At 41.6% G+C, this 19,396-nt stretch overlaps 1 protein-coding gene and 1 non-coding gene across 2 annotated transcripts; both read right to left on the bottom strand.

Annotated features, from left to right (window-relative positions):
- Positions 1–671: 671 nt before the first annotated feature.
- Positions 672–744, bottom strand: trnar-ucg. The gene has a single exon. It is a non-coding gene; the product is annotated as a tRNA-Arg (tRNA).
- A 231-nt stretch (positions 745–975) lies between these two features.
- On the bottom strand, positions 976–12,000 carry LOC119010191 (cerebellar degeneration-related protein 2-like). The gene is made up of 6 exons (XM_037082160.1): positions 11,637–12,000; positions 5,980–6,092; positions 5,377–5,525; positions 5,124–5,288; positions 4,803–5,010; positions 976–4,378 (listed from the first exon to the last, which is right to left on the bottom strand). The coding sequence occupies exons 1-6, from the start codon at positions 11,713–11,715 to the stop codon at positions 3,602–3,604; spliced, it is 1,491 nt and encodes a 496-aa protein (XP_036938055.1). The 5' UTR covers positions 11,716–12,000; the 3' UTR covers positions 976–3,601.
- Positions 12,001–19,396: the final 7,396 nt, after the last annotated feature.

The following is a 19,396-nucleotide window of genomic DNA, read 5'->3' on the forward strand; positions in this document are numbered from 1 at the left end:
TATGTAGTGACGGACAAAATGAAAAGGCTTAGCAGAGGATGGTTTCGATCCATCGACCTCTGGGTTATGGGCCCAGCACGCTTCCGCTGCGCCACTCTGCTTCATGGTGTACTGTGGTCTAGATTAAATTATATTAAATATCACTACTCTCGAGTACACGCCATATTTAGAGTACTTCATCCTTGCCTTTAGATATCGCTTACCGACAAGCTAAATCTATACTTTCTCGAACGTCGCCAGACCCCTTTGACAAAAATGGAAATTTTTCCGCTCAGAACAAGGGATTTGCTCTTCTACGGCTGCCTCGATTAGTTCTATTGTTTCATTTAAGTAACGTTACCACGTCAAAACACCAAAAACATTCAAAAATCCCAAGCAACACTTGAAGATTTGCATTTGTTTAATATGTTTTTAACACATTTGTTAATGCTACCCATATCAACAGTTATGTTCCTTCTCTTAAGGTGTGTCCATTTCTGTGACTATTAAATGTAGCTAAACATGAGCTATTCTAGCTATATTAACACAATAATAGTGTTGACTGGCTTAATAAAGATTGATATCTAGATGCTTCAGCGATGCATGTATGACAAGATACAGCTAACTAGTGTTGTCTGCCAAAAAAGCCATAGCTAGTGTTAAACCGCCAAAATCCTGTTGTCCGCAAAAGACGACCACGAAGGGACTCGAACCCTCAATCTTCTGATCCGAAGTCAGACGCCTTATCCATTAGGCCACGCGGTCGGATTGACTTTAAGAGAACCGTAAACTGTACATATCCCTACGCTATTAACGGTGCATCTCTGCGCTTTTCGTCAGAGACTGATCCGTTCTAACGTCACTTCGAGATGTTTAAATGGCTGTAAATGTAGGAAACAGCGTATAAATTCAATGGTTGTTGTTTTCCTGGTTGCTTTAAATTGCGTCTTTTATTTCTTGTTTTTTCAAACAGTAAATTAGACAACACAAGGATCCTTCTGTCAATGCTTTATTAACAAGGTTAAACAGGTCTTAGTTCAGTAATGATTTGAACTAATACCAGAGAAGACTAAACTGTAATGCCAATATCTTATCTACTAATAATGCACACATTTAAACTGGTTAATATAAGTAATGAAAATTAAAGTTTTATTCTGACAATCTGTTAGTGACGGGACATGTAGGCACTGAAAAATCACACACACAAAAATGGAAAAGAAAAAGCCAAGAAACATTCACACAGAAATAAATACACAGATACGGTTTCATATTAGCTATTCTAAATATGCAAAAGATGAGGCATCAAACATTTTCAAGTGCAATAGGTAAGACATTACAGTACAAAAACCCCATGAGCCTTAAAATAAGATAACAGGCTCTGGATTGGCATTGTTTTGTCTAGGCTACTACATATTCCGCTCTCCTCATGCTAGAATCATTCTAATAGACATGAGCATTGACTTCAGGTGCACTCCAGGCGTCACAATTGCTGCAACAGTAAATTCACCTTGACTTCATAAAACAATTTCTCTCTGATTTCAATACCAGGCTGCAGCCAAACATCCACCCCTCCCTCCTTTTACACTCAATAGCCTCAAACACAAGTGTTGGGTCCCTCTGGTGCAAGCTGTGCCACATGTGAAAGCTTTGCTATGTTTTCAAATTTAGTCAGATATAAAATTAGCTGTAATAACATTCATTATAACAAAGGTTTATACATAGAAGGTTCCCAGAAAAGAAGGCATAGGTAGGCTATATAATATTGTGAAAAAGGGTGCAATATGTTTGCAGGTTAGTTCTATAGTTTGGTAAGACTGCTAGGTGTTAGATAAAGCCCTGGTTTGAAGCCTTACACTGGTTACAGTTTGACTATACCGTGTTTTTTTCTAGCTGTAAATTAAAGAAAAATAGTCTCAACACTTGTATAAAAAAAAAGCTTTGAATAATATTTTGTTCACTATGGTCCATAGTAGTTTTCCCGACCAGACCAGTTTCTTTGAAAAGAATCCACATCCCCGTGTGATGTTAATGTCCATGCCGTCTCCATTCAGTGGCCTCTTTAACAATCCAAATGTCTGTTGCGAGTTATGCCTCTTTTGTGTCTTTTTGCTATTTGTTAAATAAACAAAATGACTCCTCCAGAAAACAGAAAAGGTTGTACTGTATACAGCATGGTGCAAAACCAATTATTAGACATCTCAACATTCTTATATTCTGTATGAATAGCGTCCTTAATGCCCAGAAAATTGTGAAAATAACAATCTGCAGAGATTGTCTTTTGCAAGACAGCAGCTCAGCAGCTCTTCGGATCACTCCCACACATTCAGATCAGAACAGGCACAACTATATAAACTATATTGTCTATATTGTAGATGCAACACACTACTATGAAATAATAATCCTTCCTATATCTCACTGAACAATTCAAATTTTGCCGTGATTGGCAAATAAGGTAACACTTCTCATAAGAGAGATGAACTGCCTTAACACAGTGCAGGGAGAAGATATTTATTTCATGAATGTATATTGAGTTTCCAGTCCGGGCTCCTTTACTGAAGTTTAACAGTTAGCATCCTATTTTCACTTTAACTCCAAAGGCATCTGAGCACTGAGCAGCATGTTAGTGTTTTAGTTTCCCCATTTTTCAACATTTTGCAGAACAACCGTATTTGCTTCCTTGTCAACAGTTAGAGGAAAATGTCGATACCGCACTTCTAATTTACACTAAATGAGAAGCTAACGTTGGGAGCAGCCAGTTAGCTTGCTAAGCTAAAGACAAACATGCAAAGAGCTAGCCTGACTCTGCCCAAAGCTAGATAATATGCCACTAAACCTAGCTAATTAACATCATATGTCTTTTTTGGTTAATTTATTAAAAAAACAAAAAAAACATAACTCGTCAATGTCAACAGCATCAGGCTAGCAGTTTTATTGTTTTCAGTCGCTAAACTAAGCTAGGCTAACTGGCTGTGAATCCAGACCAAAGGCTTGTTTAAATTTTGAGCGATATGGGATGGCATTTGATAGCACCTGGAGTTTATTCTAGAGACAGACAGGACTGTGGCCTGAGAGGATCAATCTCACTTTTTTGTACTGCAATTATATAAATGTTAGTAGTCCATTATAATACACCTTACAGCTACATTTCATGTTACTATTAGATTTAGATTTCCACACGTTTTCATCAGAGATGCAAGTTTGTCAACGTTTTCGTGAAGCTTTAACATTTAGTGCATTTGTGAGGCTCATGAGAGGCCTATTGCTTTCACCGTGTTATTGTGGTATATGCCTAATGTAGTAAGGCAGTGAAGCCAGTATATGTTTAGGATCACTAAATAAAAGGGTGTGAGGGGGGTGAACTAGCTTTTAACGAACCACGGTTTATACATATATATGACTGAATTATGCTAATATTTCAAATAGATCACATGCTAATCAGATCCTCCCGTATGCAAGAAGGTTTTGCACTCCGTGTTGACTGTGACTGAGCTCCACTGTACTTGAATTTAGCAGTTTTTGAAATAGCACCCTCTATAAGAATTTTAACACCAAGTGTTCGCAAACACCAGTATGTAACACTAAAATAGCACACATTCATATTCTAGAGCCAATCAGTGCACCATTACTGTTTACTAGGTTTACTAGATTTGCCAGATTTGCCAGACTTGCTAGCCTTAGCAGCTTTGGTAGCTTTGATGTCCATCTTGGTCTTCTGGATACGAGAGAAGATCTCCTTAAAAAGGGCTTTGTACTCTGGAGTGTTCTGTCCCAGCCTCTTATCCACTGCCTCCACCTGCTTGCTGATGCTCTCAATGGCCTCAGGAGTGGAGGGCGACTGGGTGGGCGTAGGAGGAGGCGCCGGAGTTGGCCCCATAGCACAGTCTTTCATGGATGGGTCCCGGGAAACGGGTCTGGAAGTCTGGACCCCGGTGTGGCACAGGCTCTCCTCGTGGCGCCTACACTTCCCTAACAACTCCTCATATTTCTCCAGTAAGGCGTGGTACTGCTCATCCACTTCCCTGAGGATAGACATCCCCCGCTTTCTCACGCTGTTGGCGTGGAGAGCGTAGCTGCCTCTTCTGCGGCCAGACGCGTCACGGGCCACGATGGCGTTAAGCGCCGTGTCGCTGCAGCTTTTCCTCACAGGGCTGGAGTCGGGGAGAGCCTCTCCACCAACACCTCCTCCGCCTTCAGTTTCTTCCCTCACACCTCCTCCTGTCTCGCCAACTTCCACTTCCAGGAAGGTGTCAGTCTCTGGGGTACTATTTAGGACGGTCTGGGTAAGAGTCACGCCGTCGTCCTCGCTGCTCAGCAGCAGATTCCTTGCCCGACGTAGCTGCTGCAGCTCCTGCAGCTCCACCTCCAACTCCCGCACCCTCCCCTGGCAGCTCTCAGCATCCTAGAACCAACGACAAACAATTTTTGAAATGAGATCTGACCGGTCATTTGATTTTGATCACCGAATGCAACGTCCAATTCAAGATAACAGATAACTACTGTCAGCTATGATTGATGGTTAAAGGTGTAACAATGGCTGCTTCTCAAGAGGTTAATGCAGCCGCTATAGCAGAAAGACATGGCAGATGGCAGAAAGCTCAACTTTGGTAAGACTTTGATTTACCAATGGGTACTGCTGGTGGTAGTTTGTCCTACTGTTGATCATATATACGAAGACAGACAGATGGTTCGTCCAATCATCTGCCCAGTGTCTGCCCTTGTCCAAACAAATTCTAGGACGGCCTTCTCCAATCTGGTTCCCATCCTAGGCACTGTTACACATATAATCCCAAGGCTGTGATGCTGTGTTCCATTCTGGACCTTACCTGGACTCGAGTCTGCAGCCTGGAGAATTCAGCAATTAAGAGGTTGCACTCCCTCTCCACGCCCTCTCTACGCCCCCTCTCGGTCCGGACAGCCGCCCTTAGAGCCGACACCGCCTCTCTCAGGTGCTGGTTCTCCTCTTCCATTGGTGGAGGTTTTACATCCACGGAGAAACTCTCCGCCCTGCCCACTACAAACTCATCCTCATACCTGACAACACAGACATACAAATAGTGATGACTGGAAGCACACAGTATTTCATTGTATGGGTGACTTGCCACTTGCTATCCTCTTTTACAGACTGTGGACAAAGAAAGAAGAACCTGGGTGCTGTGCAGAGCTCCCTGAGGCAGGGGAAGGAGTGGATGGTCTTGCGTCTCTCCCTCTTCTCCCTCCTGACCCGGAGCTGCTCCATAGAGTGAAGCTGCTCCACCTGCCCTGAGAGAGACTCCACCTGGCTCTGCAAGGCATCGATGGTCCCCGTTAACCTGGTCCAGGAAGAAGGGTACATGTTAAAAGGATTTAAGGAGGAGGATGAGCGGACAGAGAAAAGAAAAAAGCTGTAGCCCCAGTCACCTCTCTATCTTCTGCTGGGAGGCCCTGCTGTCCATCACCAGAGCGTGGTTGGTGCGTTCCAGCTCTCTGGCAGTCCCGTCCAGCTGCTCGTACACTTTGGCATGCTGCTCGTTCATGTCCCGAAGGACCTCCAGCTGCTTTGAGAGGTACTAATGGACAAACACATAGATATGCCTGCTGTTACCAGCACCTATACACATAAAATGCATATATGGTACATATACAGTCACATACAGCGGGACATTCGGATCTTAAACAGCAGCAGGGGAACAGCACGAGCTCTCAGCGGCTGGTCAAAGAATTAAGCTGTACTTTCTTTTAATGTTCTATTTGTGATCAAGTTTATGATTATTAATTAGAAAAATAAAATAGGGAATGGGCTTGGAGTAACCCTAACCCTTATATCTTATTAAGGCTATTTTTTGCAGCTTGTGTAATACGATGAAGTGACCCAGAGCAACCACTAAATGGTACTTGAGATTTGAGATGAGATCGTCAACCGTACTTTTTTACATTTGTGAATTCAATTAATGGTTTGGATTAGAAAGAAAGCTGCCTCGATTATGACAAGTTCTCGACACATTTGGCAGGACTCACTCATACCTCGATCTCTTGCACTTGCTCTTCATTAGTGATATACATCTGCTGCAGGGAGTCCTCGAGCTCTTTGTTCCTCTCCAGCAGAGTCTTTCCCAGCTCAGCCGCTAAGTGGAGGTCTAGAAAATCAGACAGAAATTAAGAAAGGCATGAAGAAGTAAGTGACAAGTCCACAAATAAAGATGGAGTTGGAGAAAAAACGAACAAGAAGGGGTGAAAGGTAAATGATGGTAGACTAAAAATAGGAGAGGAAGGACTGAGGGGGGAAGTTTGGGAAATTCAATTGCGAAGAAAAAGATGTGATGCAGCCATACAATTTAGATTAACCCACTGTGACGATTAATGGAGTGCTTGGTTCTATTTTAGATGAGGTTATAACAGGGTCTGGGACAGAATAATCAGAGGGCCCATCGTGCTGTCACAGTCTGCACTGGACCAGTTCAATTATAGAGCGAGGGGAGCAGGAGGACAGAGACACTACCTCTCCCTGCAGGTCCTTTTCTCTCCGCTGAGAATGTCACAGATTGGTGGCGAGATTATTTTGAGAGACACCTCTCCACTGAGATAAGAACAGAGGCATGATTGAATTCAAGAAGCGGGGATGTAGGAGACTAAGGCGGGATAATTCACACGTTAAACAAAAGTGTGTTTATATTGAATATCTGCAGTTGGTCACGAAAACATGTCATGTCATGGCATGTTCGACACCAGCCATCGCTTTACTTTTATTTCACCATGCTCTCCTGTTTGTGCTTGTGCTTTCCAGACCTCTAAAGTAAGACGAGTCGCTGGCACCGTTCGTTATTCTAACTGCGCTCTGACTCAGTGCTATTGACGGCCCACAGTGTTGGGTCTGAGTCAGCAAGATGTGGTTTGCGACCTTTCAGAGAGAAAGCAGAGGCCTAAACTGAGCAGCCAATAAAGTCATCTCTCATGTACTCCCGGCTCTGTCTTTAATAATTAATAGTTATCACTGGGACGGATGCCAACTCCTGACCGGCATCACTGCAACATTTCGCCCTCAGCACAGCTGTGCCATGTTGGAATGGAGTAAATAGAGAAATCAAACAAACATTTCCATTACTCTCCAGGTTCAAGTATGGATTGGATGTTTTGCTCTGTTTCATGTCATTGTAAACTGAATATAAAATATATACCATAATATTTGTGATCAGAATAATCATTATCATCCGACTTTGCTGGTCCCCTCAGCTCTACGGAGAGTTCCAGCCTCTTACAGCTCGTTGTTTTGCTTTTATAACCTGCAACTTGACTGCTTTGGTTCACACTCACCATCGTTATAGTTCCATAAGTTGCAGGAAGCAGCGAAAAAGCTCTGATAAGACAGACAAATTAAGGAGATGGTGGAGACCAAAAGAGACAATATTGGAAAATCAAATTCACCAGGTGACCAGAAATGTGACTCGAAATTACTGCTAATGTTGCTCCGTATCTGCTGGATGTTTCAATAAGCTACTGAATAAATTGTTAACATGTCTGCACTGTGTTTACAACTTGCTATGCCACCCTCCAGTGGCCAAAACCTATGGAATATAGGTCTAAAGCCCCCCAAAGAAACGCAATTATATACTCAACTGGAATGATTATTAGCTAATAACAAATATACCGCATTGTTGGAAATATCTTTGCTGTTAAGTAGCAAGAAACTACTGTAAATTGAAATAAAAAAAAAAAAAGTTATTTGTTTGAAACTGGATGAATTGCGCAGTAAGCATTGGCAGTGCTAGTAACAATGGCTAAACAGAAGAGTGCCACTTTCTCTTTTCCAACATAAACCAATCTAGTGTATCATCGTGCACTAACATCGTTCTCTCATGAACTAAAACAAATTGTAATAGCAGACTATATGGCTAAAGACTTCTGACAAGCTCTTTAAATCTTTGCCTTCATGGACAAATCTGATGCATCCAAATCAAATTCCAGCGAGGAAACCAGACGACAGACACACTGAATGGGGCTACTGTTTCAGTGTCCAGATTCAGATGTGGGTTTCTCTCTGGCAGCCACAGAGGGAATGTCAGCGCTCCACAGCCAACAGCCTCAGTGACAGGAGATTACAGTGGGAGAAGGACGGCCAGTCGTTGCAACTCACTGCACTAACTTAGCTAGTCAATACGTGGCTTGAAGATGAAACCACTGGGGCCGGAACTGCATCGTGATCACATCATTTATGACGGACACATTTCCTGCATGCTCCAGTAAACCAGCTGCAGCCAGGCAGGAGTGTGTTGGCGTGTCCAAACAATTCCTGCTGCACTTTTAACACAGCAATTATTTGAATTCTATAAATGTCTTCGATGCATTCAGACACTGAATCTGTGTTTTTTGGCAGCTCGTGTTGACAGGCGTACTCAGTCCGTGTTGCATGTGGTGATCTCTTCCACAGCTAGTGTTGTTTCGATAGGTGAATATCACCCATGGGGTTTAAAGGAATGTGGAAAACGAGACTTCTCCTCCTCCTCCTCTTTTCCTGAGTTGCAGACTCGAATTCTTAACGAAAAAGGTTCAAGACGCACTCAGTGGCCAGAAATATGTTTGTGTAGCAGACTCTGAACTGACTTAGTGGAATGATTCGGCAATACAAATGGCTCCTGTGCTGTAATATGAGCATTTAAACAGTTGAGGAGGCCTCTGATCACACGTACTGTAGGTCAAGCCAACAAGCCTTCAGTCTCAGCTGGTAGAGCCGCGTATTTTCTACTGGCCTTGGGCCAGTGGAGGCTCTGGCTTTACACACAATAGGCCCAAACAAAGACGCATCCAAATTAGATGTCGGCAGCCCTCCTGTTTTTCAGCTTTGAGAATTACAGTGTAAGCAGTAACTGAGTCACAACATCTCTTGCATTCCACAGGGGCACTCTGCTTTCCAAGTTCCACATCTGCAAAATGTCCACGCATACGAAGAGCCCTTTCTCAAATGACTTCAAGGGAGGAGTTCAACTCTTTCCGAAACAAGATTATCAGCTGTCTTGCCAACAAGACTGATACCGCTCTCATGTGTTCACACTGTATCATGAATCTACAGCCAGTTCCCTCAGCTTCACTTAGTTTAGCCTAGTTTTGCTTAGCTTAGTGCAAGGGCTCTACGACAACAAGGCACCATTAAGTAAATACAGCTGGCCAAAACCAAGTGTGAACCCATAACATTCAGCACTAAAGCCACTGCTGCATCATTTTTTTGGGGGGGGGGCCAGTAGTGACCATATTTGTATGAGAGGGTGGAGCTGTTGAAAATAGTGACTCTATCTGGCTGAAAACCTGAGGACAAACTGATAGCAACTTCTCAATAACAAAGCAGAAGTGTCCTTAAGCCTTCCCTTCTTAATTATCTATTTTACTCTGCATGTGAGCAGCATTTACTAAATGAGCATCATGCTGTATTAAAGAAGACTTCAAACTAGTGACTAAAACCATAAACTCATTAGGGAACTGTTTACTGAGGTAATAAAGTAGTAAGGTAAGAAGTGCATTCGTTTTCTCATAAGCATATATACAATCAGACCTCTTTTTGCAACCACTGAAGTTTCCGCCCCCCTGCTGGCCATTAGAAAGAATGCAGGTTTAAGACGTTTCTGCACTGGCTTATTTTTTCAGTAAATTGCAATCCTCTCATTTGAGAGTATTTGGCATGTTTTCACTATTTTGGCTTGAATGATTAAAGTAATTTATACGTTTCTGATTATTTTTTCTGTTGTCTAATTGAAGAATTTATTGTTCGTTTCAGCTCTACACTATTTGGAGTAAAATACAGTAGTAATCTTTGAATTTCCCCATGTTTCTTCCCACGTCTTCTTAGGATTAAACCGTGCAAAAGAGCCTTCTCCTCCTCCTGCAGTTAAGCCGTGACTGCCCCACCTGCCAGTGACTCCAGCATGACAGCCAGGTACTGTAACGCCATGACAGCAGCGTCTCTTTTTGAAGGACTCGTGGCATCCTGAAATGTCACACCACAAACAGATGAGCTCAGGTAGTCAGCACTATGAAGCAGAGCGCTGCTTTGAGAGTTGTGACATCATCTTTGCTCCATCAGTTACATATGAAGACACTGCTCATTTATCCACCGGCCATTTTGAGTTTTAATGAGTGCTTGTCCCCTCCGCTGCCGTGTCTCTTTGACTCTTTCCTCCTCCTTATTTTGAAGACAAGAGCCCTGAAGGTCTATTTCTATCCTCAGGTCCATTTGTGTGCGACAGGAAAGAAGTGGTCTCATAAATCCATGACGCCATGACAGCAGGTACACGTGTCCTTCTGTGTGCATGTATGTTTCCGGTCAAGTAAAATCCCTGCATCAGCACCATTTCACTTCTGAAAGTGTAGTATTATAATGACCTGCCAAGACGAGAAGTGATGGAGAAATGCTGAGAGACAGGAAGTGGAGTAAGCGGTGCAGAGAACAAAGAGGACCGTTTGTAAGAACTGTGTTCAGGAGCATGACAGTGATCCCACGTTTTAAAAATATCCTGCTTATTTACTTTGTTTATCCAAGATTTTGAGATTCTGTGCACATGATCATGACTTGCACATGATCTGAACATAGTTATATACAAAGTACATCTATTTTGATGTATTCAATTATCAGAACCATGCATGACCAACGTGTACCTTCATAAGTAGATGGAGGTTAATAAGCTGACTGTGAATTAGGTTTAGTAGAGAAAGACTGGGCAGTGAGTCCTCCTGCTGGCTTGTCAGTGCAGGAACTAAGTTGTGAGTATGACTGACTGACTGTTCTTGAGATCTGAGATCTCTGTCCTGTCAATATGTTGTTGTTGTTTTTTTTTTTTTATCTTACAGAAACATTTGGCATCTCTTCAACACACATGTATAAATCAAGCTTAAGGCAAATAGTGGTTTCAGTCTCCACCAATATTTAGACACCCCCCCCCAGAAAAAAAAAAAAAAAATACTTGCATAACATTTTGGTGAGCACATTAAGGCAAGCAATGCATTTCTGCATCTCTGTACAAAACTACAATTTGAAGATGTAAAGTAAAGAATAAAAGGGTTTTTTTTTTCTTTGTTTTGTTTCGTTTTTTTTTTTTGGTTTTTTTTTTGCTTTATCTTATGCTTGAGTATTTTGGCATTTCAGACTTTATGTCAGGTCAAGATTATAAAGAGATGCACAGAGCCTGAGCCTTTCATAATAGTTAATATGAAATGGTTATATTTCACACTACCCAACGATATTCAATGTTCACTTATTTTTAGATTTTTTATTTTTTTTTATTTTTTATTTTTTAAGCTGCAACCACAAACCCTATGCACTCTGGCTTAGAAATAACAACTGATGGTCACAATTGTGGACAGTTAGACCTAATTTCCTGCCAATCTGATCGATTAGTCGATTAGACAAAACAGATCCTCGCTTCAGAAACCGCTGTGTCTGGTGCCATCTCCGGCCGCACAGGCCCTGCTTGGCATGCTTTCAATGCATTGTTGTCAAAGATGGTCGGCTGCTCCTCAGCTACTTTAACATGTTGGAATGATTGTAGTCAGTAAAGACTACTCAATGACAGCTCCGCCGTGTCTTTACATGACAGAGAGCCTTTGTTTTGAGGGGGAGGGAGAGACTAGCTGACCGGCCGGCGCCAGCAGCTGACGGTGGGGATGCTGCGTGCAGGGAGGATGGTGCCTGGTCTTACCCTGCTCCAGGTCCTGCTGGTCGTACCACGGCTCTTCCTCTTCGGTTACGAATTCCTCCATTTTCCCTGAGCTTAGCATGGGTGACCCCGGGAGAAACCGCAGAAACGCGCCCCTCTGTGAGAACAAAAGAGCCCCAGCCAGGCAGCAGGTCGCTCCTTCAAGTTGGAGTCCTCAGCCAGGGGAGTGTTGTGCTGTGGCTCTCTACGTGTTTCCTCTTTTCCTTCCTCTCTCATCTGTGCTCCCTCCGTCACTCCCACTTCTCCCTCTCATCCCCCCACCGCCCAGCAGCGGCCCATCCCGGTGCTCAGAGCCGCTGCTCCTCCCGCTGCTACAGAGGAGCGCAGAGACGTGGCAGAGGTGTCGCGATGACAGCACTTCCTTTATCAATGTTATCGGCAGCACGCTCACGGTGCATTTAGGTACCGCTCGTAAGACACAATACTATCGTCTTGTCCCCTTTCGACAAAGTGCGCCCTCTAGATTTGTGCACTTAAAGATGTCATGACATCATTCATATACAGTAGGGCCTATTCATCGCAAATGCACATCTGTTAATATGTAACCCAATGCTACACCGCAATGCTGAAATGCATAGATGAGCTCACGTGCCAGTTTCACTCTGAAGTTAAAGTGTTAGCTTAGCAGGTATAGAGAATCTGCATCAAAAAGGTGCAAATAAAACTCCCAAAATGCTGTGTGGACTACAAACGGTCACCTGAGTAGATCATGACTGAATTAACATTTCGGGTGAACTCATCCTTTAAGTAATGTAACTTGCTGATAGGGGTGCAGGCTGCAAAGACAACCCAGTAGCTTCTTCCACTATTATCAACAAAATAAATGAAGACACATCCTGATCTTGTGCAACTCATCTGTCTGTTGCAGTGATACTGGGTTATAAAGTGGTGACTTTTTGTGTTGGGTATATGGGGAATGTGCTACTGCTGAGGCAAGTTTTGAAATGTCATTCCAGTTCATTGTAGTCGACATAAGTGCCTTCTCCGAAGGGAGAATTGTTTTGCAGTATCAATGCAATATCTCTGAAAGGTCTGTACCATTTTGTGTACAAGCTACTTGAAGATCATTTGTTCTGAAATACTGCTGCTTCTTGAATCTGAAGCAATCACATGAGATTATTGATTATAGGATGTGTGTGGATGTGATTTTAATTTTTTTTTTTTTATCAGATCCTATTTATGTGATCAGGTTCAGGTTTGAGTTGTTGTTGTTTTTTTTTGTTAGATTATGTTGCTTACCTTAATGTTTGACCTGTTTAAGTTAATTTCAAGTGAATGTTATTACATCCAGATATTTGCTCCCATATTTTATTTTTTTTCATGCTGGTGGTTTATTGTTAAGTGTTCATTAATACATAGTACATAGTTTTTTGTTTATACAAAATCTCCTTTTGACCAAGACGACACTGAACTTCAATTCAAGTGGACCACTACTGGTGTCTTACAGTGCCTGTAATACACCCACAGTGTTCACCGTTATTCTGGGAAATCGGCCTTAATGATTATTTTACACTTCCGTATTTCTTCTTTGTGGAATTGCATCTATGTGTTACCTGGAATTATTTTGGTGTTTTTCGTACCTCCCAATAGATGAAACCACCTTCATTATGTCTCTTGTCTTGACAATCACACATCAATCTTGTTTAAATGTAGGGCTGGATATCAATTTATATCATTTGTTTTCAAAAGTAGTGTAAATACAATACTTTAGTTTTCAGTTGATATCAATATAAAACCATTGTTACGATAATTGATTATCAGGTGTTAAATGTACAAGAGTTCAAAGTTGAAGTTAGATGACTATTATTTTTTTTATTATTTGAATCAAGAACTGTCTACATAAAAACAGGACTACAAATCTGATCAGACATTGGTTTCCGGCTTTTCTCAGCATCACTCGATGCCACTGCCTGGGAGTCGCCTGTTGCCTTGAGTGGGTTTGTCAAGTAGCATCCACATGAACGCCAATCCCAAGGTTTCCCTGCAGGGCATTGCATTGCAATGAGAGGGTCAATTTTATTCACATCACCTGTCAGTGGTTTTCATGTTGTGGCTGATAAGTGTGTATTCATGGCAGGCAACGATGACTAACAATGCATTTTATAGTGAATACATGCATTAACAACAAGCCCATTTTACAAATCACAGTTAGGATACGACGGCATTGTTCCAGGTCAGATTATAAAGGAGAACAGAAAAGACATTGGGGCAAAAACATGCTTTCCTTTTTCTCATCACCCGACTTAGTATAAAAGAACTGGAATAAAAGATTGAAATGAAAAAACCCAATATAGTAAGAGCAGAAATTGGTATGCTGGTAGGATGCTGGTGTCTGGCCAAATAGTCAAAATACCCATCAAGTGAATCACTTTTATTATTCAGCTTCCACTGAATATCCGGACAGTCAGGAGACATGGCTTTCAGTGTAAAGTAAAACTCCAAGGTTGAAGGAGTTTGTGAACAGCATTTACTGAGTCTCAAGTAGTTTTTTTTGTCTAGCTGCAAGTCATAAAAACACCGAAATGAATAAACTTGAGTCAGAGTAACAATGACCAGAACTCTGCTTCATAAGAAAATTTATCAGAAAGCATGACCTGTGTTGAAACGAAAAGCAAAACCACAGCAAACCAAAGCAGGTTAAATAGACAAGACTGAAGGGGTGTTTTCTTTGTAGAACTACAAAATGAAAAGTAATCAATATTGCATGTATTGGGCTCAATAAGGCTACAGATAAGGGATTAAGGGCTACAGTGCTCCCTGTGTCTGACATCGACAGAGGCCGCAAGGTTAAAGCGCTATCATGTCACACACTGCCTAAAACAAAGCCTGAATGGAGGCCTGTCTCAAGTGATTTACATTCACAAGACCTTCCCACATCACAAAGGGGTCAACGCCAATCACTCCCTCACTTATAACCCACTGACCTGTTCCATCAACGACGAAGACATCCCCACAGTGAGTCATTCTTGTTGTGTACAGCAACTAGAACGGAGATGAGATGTTAATTCACAGGGTAGGTTGATGTGTGGACACTTTAAGGCTGAAAGGATACTTCCTAACGTAAGCTGCTTTGGAGAAAAACGTCCGCTAAATGCTCTAAATGTCAGTGTAAATGTCCTGTCATTGCATTCGGGGGAACTGAAGCCTGTCTAGTCCGTAATCCATGCCGTGAGGTCCTGGTCCATCTACATCACTGAGTGGCTGGAAAGTGTCAAAAGTACAGGAGAAGTAATCCTGACAGTGTGTGTAACATCTGGGAAGCAGGCAGATGATGGCGTCCTCCAGGACTAACTGAGATCTTCATGACACGTAACACTAAAGTCACATGCTGATTGGAGGTTGAGTGGAGTTTTGTCATCCCCAAAAGTGATGATGTTATTTATGTTGTCTATGGATTTGACACAGAACACGATTACTTCAGAGCAGAGATGCCCACAAGTCTTTGGTCACAAGTCCATGTCAAAGCATGTGTCGTGTATTATCATCTCCCCTTTATTTATTAGCATAGAGTATTATAAGTGCAAATTAGTTGTTTGGTGACTTACAATTACACCTATTTGAAATGTAAAAAGACACTGCAGTTACATTCTTATGATAGAGCATCAATTATCAGTAATTTACTTGTCTGGATACCACGGCCATCTCATGCTTCACATTTTTCAGTGTTTAAATTGGTAAAAAGAATTGAGAACTATAGGCACCGATGTTCACTTTTACATTAACAAGGGACTGACCTATCCAGGTGGGTTTTCAGGTACCTGATGAAGTTTGATCACGATCCAGCATCCTATATTTTCATACCACAAATAATGCATTTGGCGATTATTTTGTTTGCACCTTGTGTGCAGTTCCTATAGGCAAAGCTTATGACAAGAGCAACAGCAGTCGTCAACTCAGCTCGTCAACATAGTGTTGTTGCTGTTTTTGTTTTGTCAGTTGTGTTGCTAAAAAGCATGAGACATCATTTCCTGTGGTGCCTAAATCAAACCATACAGTTTAACTACTGACAGACTGATGCGTATCAGTAACACATCTCAATAGTACCAGCTTGTGGCCAAAGTTTGTAACAGCGTGTTAGATTGTCGCAGCCTGCTTACAATCTGTTTCACAATTTACCTGCATTTTAAACCACATCACACGCAAACAAAACAAAGAAGACATATAATAACACTGAAATTTATTTGGAAGCTATTCATTATCTATCTATCAATCTATCTAACAATCAATCAATCTATCTTTCTATCTATCTATCTATCTATCTATCTATCTATCTATCTATCTATCTATCTATCTATCTATCTATCTATCTATCTATCTATCTATCTATCTATCTATCTGTCTGTCTATCTATCTGTCTATCTATCTATCTATCTATCTATCTATCTATCTATCTTGGAAAGTCCATATCCTCTAATGCCTTACACTAACCCTAATGCAAAGATACACCAGCTAAGACAAACATTTCAAAAATATTCAACAACAAACGCAAAGGAACTGCTTCATTTTTGTTTAGCTTCATCATTTTCTTCATGGGACCCTCTCCATAGCACAGGAGACCCCCACCTCTGACTTAGACGGAGGAGGAAACCACAGGGGGGGAAATGAGCCTCCATTGGTTTTATCAGCACTGTCTGCTGTACTGCTTCACATGTATACACAGAGAATCAACGGCAAATGCGTACATGCATCCTCTTGTGAAATATGGGAGTGAGCTGGCTGGACACCAGATGGACGCACACACACACACACACACACACACACACACACACACACACACACACACACACACCGCCCCCCTGCTCCTTTTAGAAGGAGCCTCGTCTCCACGGTGACGGAGGACAAAAAAAGGAGGCCTTGGCACAGCTGGTCTTCAGTGACTTCAGTGAGGGAGTAGGAAAAAAAAAACAGTGAATGGGTGTTCAGACGCACAGACAGGACAGAGGGTGAGGGGGAGTGGGAGACAGGCTCAGCAGCAGTGAGCAAGTCGATTTGTGAGGGAGGAGGGAGAGAGAGGGTGAAAGAGGAGGAGGAGGAGGAGGAGAGGGAGGAGGTACACAAACTACCCGAGAACTGGAGTTAGTGGTTAAAAAAAAAAAAAGTAGGAGAAAACCGAACGCACAGAAAGGGAGGAACAGTTGAAGTCTGCTGATCTGCTGAAAGGGTCAAATTACCTCCAAACATCCAGAGCTGCTCTCTCAGTCTGAACCGGAGCAGGATAATTAGATGAAGAGCCTGCGACCACAAACAAACTTGAGAGAAGAAAACGAGCCAGTGCAGAGGGGGGAGGGTGAAGACGAGAAGCAGAAGTCAGTGAAACATTTCGGGGATGGTTTCATGTACAGCTGAGTGTGTTTCTCCTTTCACAGAAGAGTTAACAAGTGGAAACAGTGACCCCCTCAAAGTGAAGTCTGAGACATTCACTGCAGAGGTAAGAGCATGTTCTTGTTATTCATATGTTGCATGTCAGTGTATATCAAACTCAGTGTAATCTTTGAACTTGTTTGCATTTAAAGGCAGCTGTAATGTTATGCAATTAAGAAAAAAAGAGTAGGTAATGAAATATTGCTGATGGTTCTCAGTCATCCAGGTCATCTTAATTCTAGGTGCTATATATCGTAGGCAACTGGACTTGTGTTTGAGTTACTTAAAGACGTTTCACCTGTCATTCAAGAGACTTCTTCAGTTCTAACTAACTGGAGGGGCTTTTAGGTAAGGTAAGGGTAAGATAAGAAGGTAAATGCAATATATAGAAGCTTGTTTCAGTGATACAGACTAATTCACACTTCCAGGATCCAGTGCAAAGATGTTGTGGTTTAATTCACTTCATTAAGGTTTCTGCAGCATGTTTTGGTCTCTATGTTCTGCCAATTGTGAAATATGCTGTGGGAGTAGAGTGGAAGGAGGACAAAGACGGGAGGAGATTGCAGCGATGAGAGGGTCAGCAGCAGAGGTCAGGCAGTCTTCAGAACTAACTCCGGCAGGTGGTTGAGATCTTACAGCTGGAGCGGCTTCCTAGAAACAACAATGTCCACATCCATGAAAAATGACTAGAATCAGACTGCGTTAAAGAACTACGTACGTGGAAGTATTTCTCTACTACACAGTGATGCCAGGAAATTAGTTTCTTCCTGTAAGAGCTGCAGATTGTTGTTAAAACCTAACCCTTGTTACAGTTTGCCAACCACAAAAAGACAAAAAAAAAACAAAAAAAAGCGTCAATCATTGTGAGACAGCAGTCTTGTGTCTGTTGGCACACATACACTTCCTGAACAAGTAATCAACATCAACAAGTGTGTGATCTAAAATCATTTGTTCCTGTTTAGCTGATATTAGCTTCTTTAGCCTATGTTGCCCACCAGTGTATTTATCCTACCTGAATTTTGTTTGCGTTTTTCTTCTTGTCACTAATTGTTCTTTACAGGACCTGCCATGTGTGTTGTTTGCATTCACTGTAGCCATAGTGTCCACATTTACAGTTTATTATACATACGCACATTTATGTTAATGTTACTCAACTGCACGTGGACATAATCTGAGAATGGAGTAGCCTATATTAATATAGTACATTATAGAATAGAAGAAGTATAGTATGAAGAAGTACAGCATAGGAAAGTATTGTATAGAGCAGTGTAGAATATTAAACATCATATACAGTGGTATAGAATAGTTAAGTATAGTATACAGTATTAAAGAATATTCTTGTATAGTATGCAGTAGTATAGAATAGTAAAGTACAGTATGGTATAAAATAGGATGAGCTGGTAGCCAGGCCAAATGCAACGGATTCCCTTCCTTTTTAACTGTTGCCTAGCAACGCAAGCGCCAGGACGTCTGAGGTACGCTAGCCGCTGTCTCTCCCGATATTAGACAAAAGTTACGTTAAAGTGAGCTATTTCAGCAAAGAAGCAGCTGACATTTTTTTAAAAATGTATTCATGAGATTATTTTGAAGTGTCCACTCGTGGACTTTATACCAAGTGAAAGCTGTTTTAAGTAGACACGGCTAGCCTTCAGCTAGCTTAGAGAGCTCATTTCAGTTATTCATTGACTGGTGGCCTTAAGTCAATGAATGTTTCCTTGCCTTGATTGGTAGGCTAACTGAGTACGAACGTTATTATCATGAACCGACGAGTTCGCAAGAAGTTAGTCGGTTACTCCTCAGTTGGCAGCAGCTAAGTCTGATGGAGAGAGAAAATCAAAAATCGCATGTTTAACATAATGTTTGCCATTAGGGTATAGTAGCAATCACTAAACTGACGCCTCAGATTTTGACTATGGTGGCGTTCACATGGCATGGTGTGTTTAAGCGGCCTTTGAATCACTTAGTTGCAAATGATTTTATTATAATGATTAAAAAAAACAAAAACAGTACATGGATTTAGAGATTTAGATTGAGAGTTCCAGATAAAAACAAAGAAACATGCAATTCAGTATGATATTTAGACTGGAAATGATCAAAATTAACCTTATTATCTAGAACAAACTTGTTCAACAACTGTGCTGAAAGAACAGATAGTATTGTTAGTAGCTGTTAATTGATATTTTGTGATATGCATACCCACATTATCCAAAAACAGTGCATTATCTGTACTTCTTTAGGTATAACAGTAGGTTGCAAGGTTTGAGTGTTTATTTGTTTTTTGGCCATGTTGGATAATACATATTATATAGTAATATATATTGAAAACCATCAGCCTGAAAGGCATAATACGTTTCTTCTTTTGCATGGCGGTATAGTGTAGC

This window comes from Acanthopagrus latus, chromosome 20 (genome assembly GCF_904848185.1).
Source record: "Acanthopagrus latus isolate v.2019 chromosome 20, fAcaLat1.1, whole genome shotgun sequence".
Taxonomy (NCBI): Eukaryota; Metazoa; Chordata; class Actinopteri; order Spariformes; family Sparidae; genus Acanthopagrus; species Acanthopagrus latus.